Genomic DNA, 17716 nt, shown 5'->3' with positions numbered 1-17716 from the left:
CATCGCGCGCATAGTTACCTTGACAATCCAAGCGAGCGAGATAAACCCTAGAGAAAGCTTAAACCCCTGTAGAGTGATCACAATGGCAGGTTCAACGATGTTTTCACGATTATCGACTCGATTAGGATCTTTATCTTTGAATCTCAACAAAGCAAACACCAAGGCAGTCTTACCCACTATTTCTCCATTGCAGTCGAGCTTAGAGTCCCAAGCTTCCTCCTCATTGAAGCGCCTTTCACGGGATTCAAGGTAAAGTCTCTGAAGGAAATGAAATCGATTCATTTCATTTTTCTACTGATATTGAATTCCTTTTTTTTTGGTATAGATTACCGGTCCAATTGAGCTGCTTAGTCTCAATGGTTCCATTACATGAAGCAATTGCTTCTGCCCGCTTAACATCAATGCTTTCAGTGGAATCGCAGAGCTGGGGGCTAACTCCACAAGGTGACCCATTTTTTCATTCACACATACCAAATGCAATAATTATAAGAGAATTGAATTACAATGGAATCTGATAACCTGTTGTTAACCGATATAGTTAGTTGTTTGAGATGTTTATCAATCAGTGGAATCTGTACTGCACTATCTTTAATGGGATTGTTTTAGTTTTCATTCATTATGAACCTTTTACAAATGTGCAAGGCAAAGAATTCTACTAAGGGAGCAATTAGTAGAACTGTAGAAGAATGGGTGTTTGATTTGTCACTGACAGGTTCTTGGCAATCATAGATACTTATTAGCTAAGCTTACTGGTTTGGTGGCATTTTGAGATGGACAAGCAATTGACTTGAAAGTCAGCTTTTTATGAGTCCTCTTTGAGAAGTCAAGAAACTAGCTGTGATCTTTGATACCAAGAGTAAGCAGAACTGGCTTAGTTTTAGCTGTTGTACCCTTCTTACGATCCTATACGTAGAAATGAAGTTCTGATCTCGTTTGCTACTGATCGGTACTCAATGAGGGAGAAAGAGTAGGATTAAACTATGCGACAGTTGAAAGGAAACAAATAAATGAATAAGTGGTATTTAGGAACTGGAAGAGTGCAAATATTCCGTTGGTGTCAATTGCATAGAAGGTTTCTTTTGCAAAAGGTAATTGAAGAATAGGACAGGGTTCATTGATGGTTATTATCGAATACTAATTAGTAAATTTTCTTTTTCAGCTTTCTTTCCTAAATTGTTTCTTAAAATTCTATGAACAACTAAAGTCTGAACCCTCGAAGTTACTTATGTTGAGTGGTCACATTTTGGTCTGGGTGTTAATACATTCTTTCATTTTTCATCTAGTGTTTTTCTTTCTGATTCATTTTATCTATCTTGGCAGGTATATCTATGCCTTTGTGAAAGCATCACTTTCATTTTATGATGAACCCTCTAGTTGTAGAGGTTCTGTTGGTGAGAGTTGTCAAATACTTTGCAATGAAATACTTGCCCAGACTATAGACTGGGTTTTATCTCTAGCTTCCAATTTCCAAGGTCCTAACAGGTTTTTCTGTTGCAAGTGAGCTGAATTGCAATCGAAATGCTGAAAAAGTGAGAATTGTCTGTTTGACCTTTTTTTGGCTTTTAAAAACACTTACATATATTGTTATGGCATTGATGTATTAGTTACCTGTTGGCAAAATCTCCTTTGTGATTCAGACCAGACCAGTATGAATTGCTGTCTGCTGTTAGCCTGGTCGGTTTGTCTGAGCTAATTAGCCCAGTTGCTCTCATTCCTTCAAACAATTGCAAAGCCAAGTCACCAGACAGTTGAATAGCATCCAGTGAATTCGACTCTGCCAAAGAGGCAAAGACCTGTGATTGAATAAGGCAAAATGAAATAGAAGAAACATAAGGGCCAATTGAAGAAATCATAGTCCCCTTTACATTATTAAAAAAACAAATTTCGAAAAGTCCAACAGAAAAAAAGCTCCCAGTAGAAACGCATATCTTAGAACATCAACCTAATTGAGTGTAACCCTTGCTTTTCTTTTTTTCTCTACAAGAAATGTACAGGATTTCAATGCCAAACAAGCACAGATATAGGGCCAAAAAAGACCAGGGAAGAAACATACATCGGAATAAAAATGGAAAGAGAAGGTGAATAAAGAGAATGAAGCAAGTTAACAAAAAAGAATCTAAGAAACAGAAGTAAAAACACAAAAATTGCAGGTTCATGATGTGTTACATGCTACCAGCTTTTCCAGGAGTAGGTTTCGACTTGAATTTCGATATGTCGACAAGGTCTCCAAATAACTTGTCCTCTGGCTTGGAAGTCTTCTTCATAGGTGGTAAATAAGACGAAGTGGAGACCTGATACGAAGAGTTTGTTATACCATTATCATCTCTAACAGACATCCCATGCATTTGCTGCTGAAGGTACTGAACGCTTTGCTGCTGACCATATCCATATCCCGCCATTTGGTTGCCATACATTTGTTGCTGTGGATACATTGAGGCCATCTGCCCAGACTGCATCAGCTGTGGGACCATACCCATGTACTGCCCGCCCTGGACTTGTTGAGGATGAAAACCAACAAATTGATTGCTCTGTCCAGCCTGATGATTGATTGCTGATAATTGGCCACCTGTAATGGGCTGAATATACATGCCCACAACCTGTTGATTTCCCATCGACTGAGGTGATTGAGGATGCATACCATTTGGCGCTGGTTGAGCATGTGTGACAACAACCTGAGTAACTTGCAAAGGCTGAGGAAGCTGAGAGCCAGCCACCAAATTACTGTCGGGCTGTACTTCCCACGGAGGCGGTGGTAGTGATCCACCACTTTGAGCACCTGTTCAACATAATACCCGAGCTTCAACAAAATATGCATGTATAAGTCACTGTGAAAATGTTTGATCACTAAAACCCAGAAGAGTCAGCACCTTTGCTACATAACTCGCAGAGCTTAATAAACAATGAAATAGGGATAAAGGCACAAAATGTACTCGTCACTTTGAAAGTGTTCGATCACCCTAAACCAACCATATACAGAAGATTTGGTGGAAAATGCAAGGGCAAAGCATGACCCATAATCCATAAGTTAGTTTAATTCCGTTATGATGCTTGCTGCTACTGACCTATCAGTATTTGAACGTACTTGGCTGGCATCGGATGTTTGCTACCAGCTGGTGACACAACTCAATAAACTCTAACCTCAAACTAATACCAATCAGCAAAAACACCCACTCCAATATATAAAAAAAAAAATTTATAAAAAAGGCAAAAATACAAACATACCATAAGCTGGTGACACTGGGGAGACTGGTGAGGCAGGTTGCTGCTGTTGGACAAACTGGCCATTCCAGGAAGGACCTGTGCCCTGCGCATAAAATGACTGCCCATATTGTGGTGATCCCATATTGGGGCTGTTTCCATTTTGGTAAAATCCTGTTTCTGGGGATTGGAAATTCTGCTGCTGTTGGAATGATGTGTTCAAAGGATTGATTTGTGTACCAACATTAGTAGGTTGGATATTGACAGAATTTGGGCTGTTGTTACCATCAGAAAACATGTCAAATAGTACAAGGGCATTATGCTGAGATGCAGGTGCAGTTGGCGGCGGCTCTCCCAGGCGAACAAGAGCTAATGAATTTTCAACCTTTGGTGAGTTGAAGTCATCACTGCTCAGCAGGTCAATTATTGGATTGGCTGCTGCCGGAGGATTAGCCCCGGCACCAGAACTTGAGGTAGATCTGCAAAAGAATCCTGTAACTTTTAGCTCAAAAATCCAAGTCAACTACATAAGTTTTAGAGTCTGGAGAGGAAAATAAACTCTCTCTGCAATCATGAACCATTTGAGATTTTACATCTCATTCACTTCATTTACAAAATTCCATGCTGCTACAAAGTTACAAACACTCTCCTCCGTCAAAATTTTAAAATCCCATTTTAATCCAAGCTAACCTCAGATTTAGAAAAAAGAAAAAAGATAAAAAGAAAAAGATCTGAACATTTTTTTCCAAGAAGAGAAGACTTTCAAGATCTACCAGTGTTCAAAAACATCATTTAAGTCCAAACCGCCATTCTACTGTTTCTTTCTTCTTCTTCTTCTTATTTATTTTTGAAAAATCAAACCAGTATCACGTTTGGGGAAAAATCATAAATTCTAAACACTTCAAAACAGAGAAGAGATTCCAGATATACTGAAAACGGCAACAACTACTCAATTTAGGTTCAAAAAGTGAAAACTCAGGCTCGTGCATAAACCAGACAACAAAAGTTATTGTCTGGTTCAAAACTATATGTCACCTTTGAGCAACATTATAGACCAACTTCATAATGTAGTCCATAAACTATTTTAGGACCAACCACGTCGAGAAAATTCATATGTAGGCATGGGCATTTGAACGTCGCGGTCATTCAAGTGAATGCAGCAGTAAATTTGAGTTTAAATTGACACCTAGCTTCAAAGGGAATTTTAAATCTGCGAATGCTCAAAAAACCTCAATGGCGAACATGTAAAAGTTAAATGCCTACTTGGCCTAATCCAGTAGAGTTTTGACAAGACAACTACAGTATATTTTTTCCACCATAGGTTTCCGGGTACATATGAACTATTAACTACTCTATTTACCTTCCATCAAGCTTTTTGCTGCCATCTCCAGTGTCAACTAATGGGGCATCAGCATCTACTAGTGCTCCAGTAGGCTCAGACTTGGGTTTCTCTGTTTTAACAGGTGTCCCAGAAGCAAAGGCTTCATGCTTGGCTAGTACACGTTGCAGGTCATCATTAAGTGCCAATCCTTGACATAGCATTGATTCGTCCCTGCAAAATAAGAAAGTAATCACAGCGATAAATGCAAAATAAAAAATACTGGTTCTTCAAGTTACAGATATGCAATATTGGTCAATTAATCACTGCTTTTCTGGAAAAGACTTGACCTACTCACCCAACCAAGAACAGCCAGTTTTGAAAATACTAACAAGCAACACAGGTCACAAAAACTCAAAAAGATACCTATATGCAAGATCAATGCAGAGTTGATTAAAATATCAAAGCTACAAAGGTCAGTTCATCTATCAGTACAAACCAAAACAACAATCATTATCATGCCATCAGTCTAAAGAGGATAAAAGTAAAGATTAAAATCAATCCACCCTCACCCCAAAAAAGTAAAGAAAAAAACACACGTAGAAAGTCACCATGATAATTGATAGCAAATAAAATAACAGCAGAATAGAGTACTGAAAGCGATGAAAAACCTAAAGTATATCATACAAGAACCAAATGTGAGTCCTTACGTGGTGGAATTAACAAGATGCACCACTCTTTGCTTATATGTACGGCACTGTTCCACCAAGTCAACAATAACCTCCTGTCTCAGCCCCTGCAAATTGGGAGTAATCTTAACTCAAATATGCAAATACTTATAAACTCAAGAAATGTAACATTCACCAGAATACATAGGTTAAGAAATGATGCATCAGAAAGTAATCAAAAGTTGAAAGTTTCTTATTTCATTAATCAGATATATGCTAATCAAGTAAAATAACCGACTATTATTATTATCCCAAGTCACCATGAAGTTTACAAGTCAGATTCAGATCAACTAGTAACTTCAATTACAAGTTACTTATTAACCGGCACACCTCATATTATTGTAATACAATGAAGAATATTGCCTTTCCATTTTTAATTCAAAAAATACCTCTTTGTTCCCTGGATCCAATGCATTTAGCATTTCTGCAAGGACATCCATGATACCCCTAGCATTTTGAATCTCTGTCAAGCTAGCAAAAGAAAGTTATAGAGTAAGACAAGAGACACATAATCACCAATTATAATGCAAAATCAAGCAGTCAAGGTGGCAAATCCAATTGCAACCTTCTGCACCAGAACAGAAGGGAAGATTCCGCTATTCTCATTGACTACCCCAATGAAGGGAAGATTCCACTGCTTTAATTATCAGGAAAAGAATTACAACCAAAAGTGCAACAACAACTGGAATACAGCTCAGATATGTCAAACAACTAGCTGATAAAGAAAAAGGCAAGTAGATGCATCCAGCTTGGTCTAGGAAATTTCCTATAGTAAAAACATAGTAAATAACAGGTTATACAGCTGGTCTGGTCTGGTCTTCATAAAAATCAAGGGAAAAAGGGGAACACAAAATTGTCATCAATGGCTACTCTTTTGAATCATTAAATTCACCACATCCGATGGACAAAAGATAAAAATATGCTACATAAAATCAAAGGACAAACAAATTTTCACTGCAGCAAGATAGATCTTACATGTAAAGACGGAATGTATTCATACAAGTGCCAACAAATATTCTACCAGCAATTCACTTATTATTGATATCCTAAGTTTTGGTGCCAGCTCGTGCAATTAAGCAGGTAGCACCAACAAGACATAAGAAAGATTAAGTTATAGCCAGGTCAAGTTTTACCCAAAGAACAAGTGGAGAGACAAAATAAACCTCAAGGTTGGAAACTCAGATTCTGTAGAAGACTCAGCTGCCTCTGGTCTAAAATCCGTATTACGTGGATTTTGCAGATAGGGAGAAAGAGGTTGTGTTTGAGGAGGTGTGAATACAGGTGCAGAGCTCTCAGATCTCCGAGGGAATACTGCTCCAGCACGCTATTTAAAGTAGAGAGACATTCCATTCAGTTTGGAAGAAAACAGTCAGATCATTGCCATAAGGATTGCCAAAATACTCATCCTACTTTCTCAACTATGATCTTTCCCAGTCTTAAAGAAAAGAAAAAATAAATGTATCCAAGGAAATTACCAACAACTCCTGGTATGTACCATAATATTGTTGATGTCTTGCCCTAGGTCCTCCAAAAGCTTCTTGCCAAGTATCTATAAGAATCAGTATCTTCTCTTTGACATGTAAGTCGGGCTACAATTCAAAATCAATAAACACTATCAACAAATGTAATCAACAGAATGTAAGTAACATAGAGATGCAAGTAAATTATTCCAGAATTAATTTTTACCTTCCTCCTTATTATTTTCACCATCTCATGAAGTGTTCCCTTCTCTGCTACATGCATGTGGACAATGTCCCCACAGTTCTTTACTATTGTCTCCAATAGCTAGAATATAGAGTCCACACCAAATTTTAAACAAGTTTAGTTTACTGGAGAATCTTAACTGCAAAAGAGGTGTGACAATTATATTGATTATAAATTTATGTGGGCTGGGTAATGACCCAAAAAGGGCCTGAAATAATAAAGTCTTGAAAAACCTACAAATCATAATAAGACTGAAATTTTCTGCAAATAAGGCCCCTATACTATCAAGTATCAATTAAGCACAAACCCAAGATTAACGGAATCAAAGAAAAGGGTTTTAATGTTATAATTATAAGTAACAGTTTATTAAAGGGAGAAAATTCACAGACAGGAAGCATTTGAAAAAAGGAAGAAAGTCTACATGAGAACAACAGTTTTCCTCTTCATGAATGTACAATGCTGTTCAAGACACAATCGGCCTTAAAATTTTCCTTGTTTTTTAGCCGGTTCACTTCCAGATTTGTTCCTCCACCTTGCTTACATCAATTTTTTTTTGAATGCAAAATAACTTTTATTAAGGGCAGAGAAGAAGAGTATATAGAAAGAACAGCTGAGAAATTTAAAAAAAAAAACAGATTAGGACCTTGCTTACATCATATCAATTAAGGACACTGCATTGCACTTCAAACAAATTCCCAAAAGTTCAAATCACATTATTTATTTCTCTACAGAGCAATGCAACGAATGATACTACTTTTATTTTCTTGTTTGGAAAATTAAACTTTTCTGACTGCTTCACAAAAAGTAGATTCAAGGAACAAAATCCTCTCTAATGACAGGATAGGTGCAATATACTCTTTCTTCATTCATGTGATCATGTCCTGTATAATGGTCGGGACCTACCATGTGAACTTGTCACCCACAAGATGTCCTTAAATAGAACATCAAATGTGATGCAAAGAAATCTAGTCATTATGAAAGACTACGAAGAATACATCAAGGTAATAAGAATATCAGTGCAGTGGATAACAAAATTAGAAATAGTAAAGTCCGAAGCTTACAGTTAGAGCAAGAAGTTGAACTTTGGGATTCTTACTTCCAAGGCGTTTCTTGATGCCCTTGACAACATCCTTTGCTTGCCTAATAACAATTATACCAACATCATGTCGAAATTAGGGAACTAATCAAACATAAACAAAGGAACCAAATGCCATTAAACACAAGATTCGGACCCAAAGGGTAGTTAAAAAATTCCAGTTTCTACTTCTTTGTTCTTCATCAAACTTGCAATTGCATTTCCATTGTTCCCGTGGGAGAACAAAAAGAAAAGAAAATCAAAGAAATACGTTACCAAGAGCGAGCTTCTCAATTATTGAAAGACAAAACTAAATAAAGCATCCATGTTAGGCACAACCATAAACCTAGAATTCAACATCAATTTTTTTTTTTTGGTTAAGCAACATCAAACTTAATTTATCACATGTTTCCTGTATGTATCGGTCACATGACACACAACAACTGTTCAATCAAATTCACAGGAAGCCATCATTTGGAAGCCATCATATATGAATAAAAACACTCAAGAACTCTAAAATTCCATTCCTAAAATATTTATAAAAAAAACAGTTTTGAAACCAGAATCAGCAAAGAAAGCGAGAGAAGGAAACATATTCCGGTAAGACTCGTACACAGGGTCGCGGTTTAGGATGTCACAGATATCTATATTCATGGCCCAATCAGGCCCGATCAGCATGTCGCCCGTGGCCCTCTCCACCATAGAATTCACCATCTTTACCAATAAATCCGATTCCGTCACTTGCACGTAACTACCCGACGAGATCGTTAGGAATTCCGGCAACAAAACAAAAATTTCCTGCGACCCTTAGGTTTCCATCTGAAGTAATTTCTCCTCTCTGGATCGTATAGCTTAAAAAGTACTTCGCCGATAGGTCTCTTCTTCTCACTTTCTCTCCTACAAATCTTCGCTGTGTGAGAGATCCAATCAAATACTTTCCTTTATTTTCTGTTTGATTGGAAAAATCTTTGCCTTTTGGTTTCAATTTTCAGTTGAATTATTTGGTGATGGAATTGTTTTTCGCAGCAAAAATAAGCCAATTAATGGTTGCCACGTCTTCGGCACGCGCGCCACACTGACGTGGACTTCACCTGATATGCGGATACCGTTGGCTTTCGCCGACCACTTCCCTATCACCCGATTCTTATGGCTTAGGTGTGGTGTTAGAGCATCTGCATCAGTTTCTCTTAACAGATTCCCTAAAATACAGACAAAATGTCACTTTCCCCTATTTTACAGATTCTCTATCCAATCAACACTGCATCAGATTACCTATCATATTCTCTATTGCATTAAAATAATATTTATTTCTCTTTCATTTATTTATTCTATTCATATAAACTACTTCTATTTAAAATAATAAATTAATTACATTTAAAACAATATATTAATTAAAATAATAAATTAATGTTATTAAAAATTAGAAAAAAAATTGAGGAGAGAGAAAGAAGAGAGAGAAAAAGTGAGGAGAGAAAGAGGAGAGAGAAAGAAAGGAGTGAGGAGAGAGAGAGGAGAGAGTGAGGAGAGAGGAAGGAGAGAGAGAGAAAAAGTGAGGAGAGAGAAATGAGTCAAAATGTGAGGAGAGGAGAGAGAAAGAGATGAGAGAGAAAGAAAGGAGTGAGGAGAGAGAGGAGGGAAAAAATGAGGAGAGAGGAGAGAGGAGAAAATAAAGTATTAAAAAATATTATTTTATGTTTAGGGAAGTGAATAGTGGTTCTCTAGATGTAGGGAACTACTGTTCATATTCTGTAAAATAGGGAACCTCTAGGTAATCTGATGCAGAGCTCTATTTTGACAAAATCTCTAAATTTTACAGACAGACTCATGTTTAGGTAATCTGATGTGAATGCTCTTATATGCAGTAAAGACAAATTCAAAATGACAAAAATTAAAGTCTTTTTTATTTCTTTTTTTTTAATGAGCAATTCTCTCCTTTTATTTCCTTGTTCGGGGAATAATCTCCTAAATAATGAAATATGCACCACTTCTTGCAAGGCACTGACTTGGGCATATTGTAAGTGTTTTTTATTTAATATTTATGGCGTCAGATGTGTTGGGCTGATATCACAAGGCACATACAATAATGAATGCAATGCTCTCTCGAACAAGTTTCAATCCAATCTTCTTCTTCTTCTTTTTTTCTTTTTTTCTCTTTCCCTTTTTTCAGCCATAAAAATTAAAAATACTAATGAACAAATTAATTTTTGGAATTTTTCATCTCTCACAATTAAATGTTTTAGCAATTGGGCCTAATTGCATTTCAAAGCCCGTAATGTTTTAACAATTGGGCCAAATTGTTGAGTGTGGGCCTTTAGCCCAATAGTTGTCTGGCCACGCTAGCCCACACTAATGACTAAACCCTATCGATCGAGTCTCACCTTCTCCATCAAATCTTCACTGTGCTTTGGCTCCTCCATATCCGACTTCCAGAGCTCACCAATTCCTGACATTCAGTCAGCGGTACCTGCAACCCTGTATAATCAAACCATGGCGACCAACTACGACTACGATGACTTAATGGTGGACCAGCGTCAAGACCAGGGCTACGACCCGAACTTCTCCCCGGACCCAGTGAAATCGTTCGTTGTACACCTCTACCGCCACATCCGGGAGAAGAATGTCTACGAGATCCACCAGATGTACGAGACGTCGTTCCAGACCCTCTCCGAGCGCTACTTCAAGGACGCTCCCTGGCCCTCCGTCGATGCCGTGGCCCACTTTGTGGACAACGACCATGTCTTCTGCCTTCTCTACCGTGAAATGTGGTTTCGTCACTTGTATGCTCGGCTATCCCCGACACTTCGCCAGCGGATCGACAGCTGGGACAACTACTGCAGCCTATTCCAGGTGGTTCTGCACGGGGTTGTGAATATGCAGTTGCCTAACCAGTGGCTTTGGGATATGGTTGATGAGTTTGTCTACCAGTTTCAGTCCTTCTGTCAATACAGGGCTAAGATGAAGAACAAGACCGAGCAGGAAATTGCCCTTTTGAAGCAGCATGACCAGGTCAAGATTCTATAATTAATAAGCTGAAATTGGTAAATTGATGAGGATTATTTTAAGCCTTTTGGATTGCAATATTTTTTACATGATCGTTAATCTAAGGAGCATATGGCTGTAGAATCTGCTTTTGCTGGATTGTGAATCATGATGGATCCTCCAAATTTGTGAAGCCAAGTAAGAGGAGCTTGCTATTGAATGGATCTTTTCATAAGAGGACCCTTTTCCCTTCACATAAATTTCCACAAATGTGACATTTTTCCCGCTACCCACAGCGCAACACGAAGGTTAAATTGTTGCGATTGAGATTGGGGTGGCAAAAGGAAACGTAGGTCCTACTGAAACATTGCATCCTTGGTGTGGAAAGGGAAACTGAATTAGACTATCTTTTGATAGGAAAGACTCGTATTCTTATGAGCTAAGCCTTGGATATTGCTGGTGTTGACATGGGACAACGCTCAAGGCCTTCTATTCTAATTTTTGCTTTCTTTTGATTTGGCTTTCCTTGTCAGTTGTGTTTTTAATGTTACTGTATTTGCAGGCTTGGAACGTGTATGGAGTGCTGAATTTCTTGCAAGCACTCGTTGAAAAATCTACAATTATTCAGATTCTTGAGCAGGAGAAAGAGGGCCGTGAACAGTTTACTGCCACTGATGGGTATGATTATGATGGTGGGAGTAATGTCTTGAAGGTGTTGGGATATTTTAGCATGGTGGGTTTGCTGAGGGTTCATTGTCTTTTGGGTGACTATCATACGGGTCTGAAGCGCTTACAACCCATTGACATCACTCAACAAGGTGTTTATACCAGTGTTATAGGAAGCCACATTACTACCATATATCATTATGGGTTTGCCAATCTTATGCTGCGAAGGTATGCTGATGTACTGGCTTGTTTCTGTGTAATTTTATACAACACACTTGAAGTCCAACTTTCTGGAGTTTTTCAACATCCTCCATTGAATAGAATCCTGATGGATCCATTATCAAATTACCTGACTAATTTGTGCTATTGGGAGTCGTGAGAATTTAGACTATGGCCAAATAGCTTGCATGACACTTAGAACCTGAGTGCTGTGAAGTGAGGAGCTATAATATCTTGTAATGAGCCACCATTATTTCCATTGGGGGAAGCTATATACTGGACCCTTATTCATTTTCTATGGTTCTTCTGTGGGCATGAATAAATTTTTAAGCTTCTTTCGCTCATTTCTTGTCTCTTTGATTAGGAGCATAAGCCTCCCTCCCCCTTCTTTTTCCTGCATATACTTTTATTGTTTGATGTGCTGACTGGTAGTCATTTGTTTTTTTTTTAAAGGTATGTCGAGGCCATTCATGAATTCAATAAGATTTTATTATACATATACAAGACCAAGCAGTATCATCAGAAGTCTACACAATATGAACAGATACTCAAGAAGAATGAACAGATGTATGCCTTACTGGCAATTTGTCTCTCACTTTGCCCTCAGGTGAACCTTGTTGACGAGACTGTGAACTCTCAGTTGCGTGAGAAGTATGGTGAGAAAATGATAAGAATGCAAAGATTTGACGACGATGCATTTGCTATCTATGATGAACTCTTCTCGTACGCATGCCCTAAGTTCATTACCCCCTCTGCTCCAAGTTTTGAGGAGCCCCTTGTAAATTACAATCAGGTATTACTTTATATGCTGAAAATTCCTGTGTGCTTGAGTTGTTCTCCAGAATTGTCCATGATTTGTGTATCAAAGCAGTGATCCTTAGCTTCTTCCTTTCGCTTTTATGATGTGCATTAATTTTACCTCCTCTCCTGTTAGTGGTTACCAATACACTCGGTCTCTCTCTCTCTCTCTCCCCCTGTGCCTGATTGATTGCACTGTTTGATATTCCTAATGCCTTTCTTTTGGGCAGGATGCCTACAGACTGCAGTTGAAGCTGTTTCTTTATGAAGTTAAGCAGCAACAGTTGTTATCAGGTGTTCGAACCTTTCTGAAAGTGTATTCCTCCATTTCTCTTGCAAAACTTGCAAATTACATGAACGTTGATGAGCCCACCCTCAGGTAAAGATCCGATTTTTATCTTGCTGTCTCTTCCAGTAAATGATTGATTAAGATGGTGTCCTGAGCTTTGAATATGTTATGTCTTACAGGACTATCTTGATGACTTACAAGCACAAGACACATGCTGTTGATTCTGAGGGAAAGATTATCTCAAACGCTGATATGGAATTCTACATTGATGATGTATGTGTGTTTGTGTATATATATATTCCTAGAAACAAACTCTCCACATGTTATGTGGGGGTAAAGTCTACGTACATCTTGCATGTCCTCGACCCCGCCCTTTACGGGAGCATTGTGTACGTGTGTTGTTTACCTTTAACTTGCTTGTTGATGGAAAGCTTACTTGCATTGGTATTCTGAAATTGTTTTTAAGTCCCTATTATTGGACATGACTGGCCTGAGTGAAGCATATGACCATGATAAATTAATTCATTCATGCAAGCAATTGGGGAATATTAGTTTGAAAAATAGTGAATCATTAGTTTCAGAAGTCTGATACTCGATGAAATGCAATAAAACTGGCAGCTGAAACTATAATTTGCTTTGGTTTGGTGGTTGGTTTCCTGGCTTGTGCTAGTTTACATGAGGAGAAAGAACTTGAATCTCTGAACGTGGTTTCCTGGCATGAAGTAGCAAATTAGCACCTTTAAATTCATGGCACTGTGTTGTTAGCATTACCGATGTTACCGATGCATGAATCGGTAAAATATAATTACAATAGAGTTAGTTCTACTAAATGATTACTGCGAATGAAGTGTTCATGAAGACACCGAAAACTTGATCACTTGAGATTCCTTGTAAGGAGTTGTGCAAATTTTCATCTAATTCATCCTCTGTGATGCTGCAGGACATGATCTTTGTCGTGGAATCCAAGCCAGTGAAGCTCTATGGTGACTCCTTCTTGCGGCAAATTTTGAAGGTATGTATGTATCTATACTCGTTAATTCTTGTTTGTAATTTTAAGAAGTTTTTTTTCCTTGTGATATCCATTTGTGATTGATCGTTTTGGTACAGCTTGAAGGGGTGATTAACGACATGGACCGGATAAAGCTGGACTGAGATGCCATGACTTCATAGAAATTTTCCAGCCTGCTACTCTTGAGTATTGCAGAATTTTTGTCTATTTATGTGACACTTACCTCCCTTATTTTTTTTTTTTTATTAAGTGAAAGTGGTTAGGTTTGAAGTGTATCGGCAGCCACCGCTTCATTTTATTAGATAGTAGTATTGTAATGCGTTGCTCATGCAGTCTGAATAGGTCAATCCTACCTTGAGCTGTTTCCAGCACGCTATCCGAACAGTGGTGAGATGATTGCTAAATGTCTGTCTTTTTAAGAGTTCTCCTGACATTCGAATGGAACAGGCCCATATAAGAAGCCCACCACGGTCCGTTAGAAATGGATTGCGTTGAATTGTGAAAGTCGCGACTTGTAAGGAAAATGATGAAGTTTCATTAGTTTAAACTTTAACGTGAATTTCCTCTTTTGAAAACGTAGTCTCCCTAAGATTCTTCAAATGGAAAGGGCACCCCGGTAAAAGAACAAAAATGGGGCCCACGATGACAATCGGCGTACGTACCCTCTGTATAAGCTCGCTGTAACCGTTTGAAAGTTTTTCTTTTTGTTGAGGGAGCGAAATCTGAAAAGAGTTGTTCTAGCAAGTTATGTGCGAAGACGCTGAAATGACTTATTCCTCAGCTGCTGATCGTAGAATTAGCGCGGGCCAGACAGCTCTCCGGTGCGTCTCCGTCGTCGGCGATGGACGTCTCTGCCTGTCCAACCTCGTCCTCTTGCGGCAACTCTGTTTTCAATCACCTTGTTCAAGCAGCCGAAGATCCAATCCTTGAAGTACTTTCTCTCTTCCTCTCTGTCGCTCGCACTTGAGAGAATAATCGTTTTGAATCAACTTGAATTTAATTTTGGTTGTTTTTGTTGCGACACACTAGGTGACTGTTGCATTAACAAAGATCCAAGCCCTGCGAAGGTGAATTTGGGGATCGATGCTTAACGTACTGAGGTGAGTTTTCCTGGTTAATTTATTATTTGATATTCTTACACTATGAAGCTTAAACATAGTGATACTGTATGCGCATCAGATACTGTTAGGATCTTAAGATTTACACACGATCGGGCAAGCTTTGTTTATAGTGAGCTGTCACTGAGCAAGCATGTCCGCGCTACTTATATGAATATGTCTTGTTATTGCCAACAGGAAGGAAAACCTCTTGTTCTGAATGTAGTGAGAAAAGCCAAGTAGCTGCTTGTTAATGATAGGTGAACTAATTTCGTCGTTATTGTTTGTGTTATTTTTTTATGTGTTAGTGGCATACTTATGCTTTCAAAGATATTCAGGTCTTGAGTCAAGGAATATCTTCCCATTGTTGGTTTGGCAGAATTCAATAAATTGAGTGTGAAGCTCATTTTTGGTGCTGACAGGTACATAATCTCCATTTTTGGTAATAATTTGAGTTACTAGTCTATTTGCAGTGTTTTTCATTAATTTCTAGGATTTTGCATATCTGAATTGGTTTGTTTTCTCCTACGCAAATAGCCCTGCTATTCGAGAGAACAGGGTTACTACTGTCCAGATTCCAGTGCTTGTCAGGTACTGGCTCATTGAGAGTTGGAGCTGAGTTGAGTTCTTGGCTGAACATTATCATCAAGTAAGTTCTCATATATATTCACTGCTTATAGTCTTGTAGCCATAATGCCATATGGATTATATTTTTCCATTCATGATATATACCTGGATGTTTGCCTATTGCAGCACATAATATACATTCCAGCCCCAACATGGGAAACCACCCAAAAGTTTTTTCTCTGGCTGGTTTATCTGTGAAGACGTACTGCTACTATGATCCAGCGACACGTGGGCTGAACTTCCAAGGTCTGAAACCATACAGTCCATACCGCCTTAGTTGGCCAGTTCATAATTTGATAATGCAATTATTGTTTCACCTATCCTGAATTTAGTTTGTTCATTTCAGAACATGATCTAATGTCACGTTCTAAACTCTGAAATCTGAAATACTGTATCAATGTGTGTTCTAGTGTATTTAGTTAACCTTTTGAACTGATATGTATAGAATTTTCCAGTTGTCCCACCCACAGTATGGCAGAGAGCTGGTTACTTCTATTTTATATGTTTTGCGTCTCTCATTTTGATAATTCTTCTCCCTTGTCTATAGGCCTACTGGAAGACCTTGGTTCTGCTCCATGTGGAGCTATTTTGCTTTTTCATGCAGGTGCCATAACCCCACTGGTGTTGATCTGACTCTTCAGCAGTGGGAACAGATCAGACAGTTGATGAGATCAAGAGATTTGTTACCTTTCTTTGACAATGCTTTTCAGGTAGGTTGTTCCAAAATATCAAAAATTAGATTTACTTATACTGTAAAATAAAATAATAAATTGCTAAGGAGAAAAGAAAAATGAAGTAATGTATGAATTTTTCCTTACAGTTATTGTTCAGTGTTTTATAGTTTTCCAGAAATATATCCTTGATTCTGGTTCCATGACATGAATAGGTCAATACTCTTGCAGACCACAGTGGTGATCCCCATTTTTAAGTGAACCTTTGATGTCCAAATGTGACATGACCAACATGAGTTTTTTGTTATTTAATGCTGAAAAATAAACGAAATTTTCCTTCAGTGCAAGACAGAGTAATTACAGAATTATCATAACGTGACTCACTAGATGATGTATGTTAATGAACATGAGGAGCGTTTTTGTCAGCTTTTGAATCTTCTTTTTCTGTCTCTTTTTCTTCTTCTTTGCCATTTGATGACTGTGGAGTTGTCCTCTGAAAATAAGTCTATGACATAGTGTTGTCATTGTCTAATAGGTCTGCAAGGCAGCTGATGTCGCAGGCAGAGTAGATAGCAAAGTAGCCAACTGAAACTTGTGATCTGGCCAATGTGTTCAACTCCACCAATTCTCGGTGATTCTATTGTGGCCACAATCCTGTAAGACAGGTATTAATTCATAACTTCTCCAATACCCTGCTTCATGTTGGTGGGAAATTATGTTGACTTGTAAGTACCTGTTCGATTGGGAAATAAACAAACTTTGAATTGCCTTATACTTAAATCGATCTGACAAAAAATTAGGCTGGTTGTCAGCTCACTTTGTAGGATCAAAAGTCACCCTTTTTCTAACTCCATTTCGAAATTGATGGTTCTTTTTTCCTTACTTCAACTTTAGGGACATAGACATTGAGTTGAAAGCAATGGCTGACAGTATTATCAGCATGCGCCAGGAACTTTTTGATGACTTGCGTAAGCAGTTCTCATGTGTGCTTTGTGATCGACTGCTCTGTTGATCCTGAGCTAACTTTATTCATATTTATTTTCTAGGATAAATTTCGTCTTTGTTGTTCACTGGACTAAGAACCTTAAATTTTTTCTTAAATGACCTTTTCTCAATCTTTTTATGTGTTTTCTAGAGCATTTCTGCTGTTTCTACATTTCTTAGGCATGAGGCGGTGTCCTGATCCTTCTGGCCTTAGTTGTGATGTCTTTATGTGCACTGTGTTGTGATGTCTTTATGTGCACTGTGCAAAGGATGGTTGTTTTCCTCTTGCTCGGAAAGTATGAATATTGAACTATTTTTTTAATTAGCTGGGCATAAGTCCATGAGGATACAATG

General features: G+C 38.1%; 3 protein-coding genes and 1 pseudogene across 5 annotated transcripts; 3 read left to right on the top strand and 1 right to left on the bottom strand.

The window, feature by feature from the left end:
- The first annotated feature begins 6 nt into the window (after positions 1-6).
- On the top strand, positions 7-1620 carry LOC120005704. The gene is made up of 3 exons (XM_038855494.1): positions 7-249; positions 326-444; positions 1321-1620. Exons 1-3 carry the CDS (start codon positions 83-85, stop codon positions 1338-1340), a joined length of 306 nt encoding a protein of 101 aa, XP_038711422.1. The 5' UTR covers positions 7-82; the 3' UTR covers positions 1341-1620.
- A 220-nt stretch (positions 1621-1840) lies between these two features.
- LOC120005703 (TOM1-like protein 9) lies at positions 1841-9012 on the bottom strand. 3 transcript variants are annotated; one of them, XM_038855491.1, is made up of 11 exons: positions 8637-9012; positions 8010-8088; positions 6931-7029; positions 6720-6833; positions 6408-6568; positions 5634-5715; positions 5227-5312; positions 4559-4750; positions 3223-3677; positions 2062-2776; positions 1841-2005 (listed from the first exon to the last, which is right to left on the bottom strand). In XM_038855491.1, the coding sequence occupies exons 1-10, from the start codon at positions 8735-8737 to the stop codon at positions 2163-2165; spliced, it is 1983 nt and encodes a 660-aa protein (XP_038711419.1). In that variant the 5' UTR covers positions 8738-9012; the 3' UTR covers positions 1841-2005; positions 2062-2162. The 3 variants fall into 3 exon arrangements, with proteins under 3 accessions (XP_038711419.1, XP_038711420.1, XP_038711421.1); XM_038855492.1 differs by lacking the exon at positions 8637-9012 and having other exon boundaries at positions 6931-7087; positions 8010-8094; XM_038855493.1 differs by lacking the exon at positions 8637-9012 and having other exon boundaries at positions 6740-6833; positions 6931-7087; positions 8010-8094.
- Positions 9013-10409: 1397 nt separating this feature from the next.
- On the top strand, positions 10410-14359 carry LOC120004961 (eukaryotic translation initiation factor 3 subunit L-like). The gene is made up of 7 exons (XM_038854352.1): positions 10410-11029; positions 11565-11896; positions 12341-12680; positions 12916-13064; positions 13154-13247; positions 13915-13986; positions 14082-14359. Exons 1-7 carry the CDS (start codon positions 10511-10513, stop codon positions 14124-14126), a joined length of 1551 nt encoding a protein of 516 aa, XP_038710280.1. The 5' UTR covers positions 10410-10510; the 3' UTR covers positions 14127-14359.
- A 162-nt stretch (positions 14360-14521) lies between these two features.
- Positions 14522-17150, top strand: LOC120004962 (annotated as a pseudogene).
- Positions 17151-17716: the final 566 nt, after the last annotated feature.

Source organism: Tripterygium wilfordii, chromosome 9 (assembly GCF_013401445.1).
Source record: "Tripterygium wilfordii isolate XIE 37 chromosome 9, ASM1340144v1, whole genome shotgun sequence".
NCBI lineage: Eukaryota > Viridiplantae > Streptophyta > Magnoliopsida > Celastrales > Celastraceae > Tripterygium > Tripterygium wilfordii.
The sequence above is the reverse complement of the archived record's forward strand: the minus strand, read 5'-3'. Positions and strand labels throughout refer to the sequence as shown.

Coding starts and splice junctions, on each gene's coding strand:
- LOC120005704 (XM_038855494.1), top strand. CDS start 83: ATGGCAGGTTCAACGATGTTTTCACGATTATCGACTCGATTAGGATCT. Junction 250..325: donor CGCCTTTCACGGGATTCAAG/GTAAAGTCTCTG, acceptor TTTTTGGTATAG/ATTACCGGTCCAATTGAGCT. Junction 445..1,320: donor CTGGGGGCTAACTCCACAAG/GTGACCCATTTT, acceptor CTATCTTGGCAG/GTATATCTATGCCTTTGTGA.
- LOC120005703 (XM_038855491.1), bottom strand. CDS start 8,737: ATGGTGAATTCTATGGTGGAGAGGGCCACGGGCGACATGCTGATCGGG. Junction 8,089..8,636: donor ATCCTAAACCGCGACCCTGT/GTACGAGTCTTA, acceptor AATTGTTATTAG/GCAAGCAAAGGATGTTGTCA. Junction 6,569..6,719: donor GTACATACCAGGAGTTGTTG/GTAATTTCCTTG, acceptor TACTTTAAATAG/CGTGCTGGAGCAGTATTCCC.
- LOC120004961 (XM_038854352.1), top strand. CDS start 10,511: ATGGCGACCAACTACGACTACGATGACTTAATGGTGGACCAGCGTCAA. Junction 11,030..11,564: donor TTTTGAAGCAGCATGACCAG/GTCAAGATTCTA, acceptor CTGTATTTGCAG/GCTTGGAACGTGTATGGAGT. Junction 11,897..12,340: donor GCCAATCTTATGCTGCGAAG/GTATGCTGATGT, acceptor TTTTTTTTAAAG/GTATGTCGAGGCCATTCATG.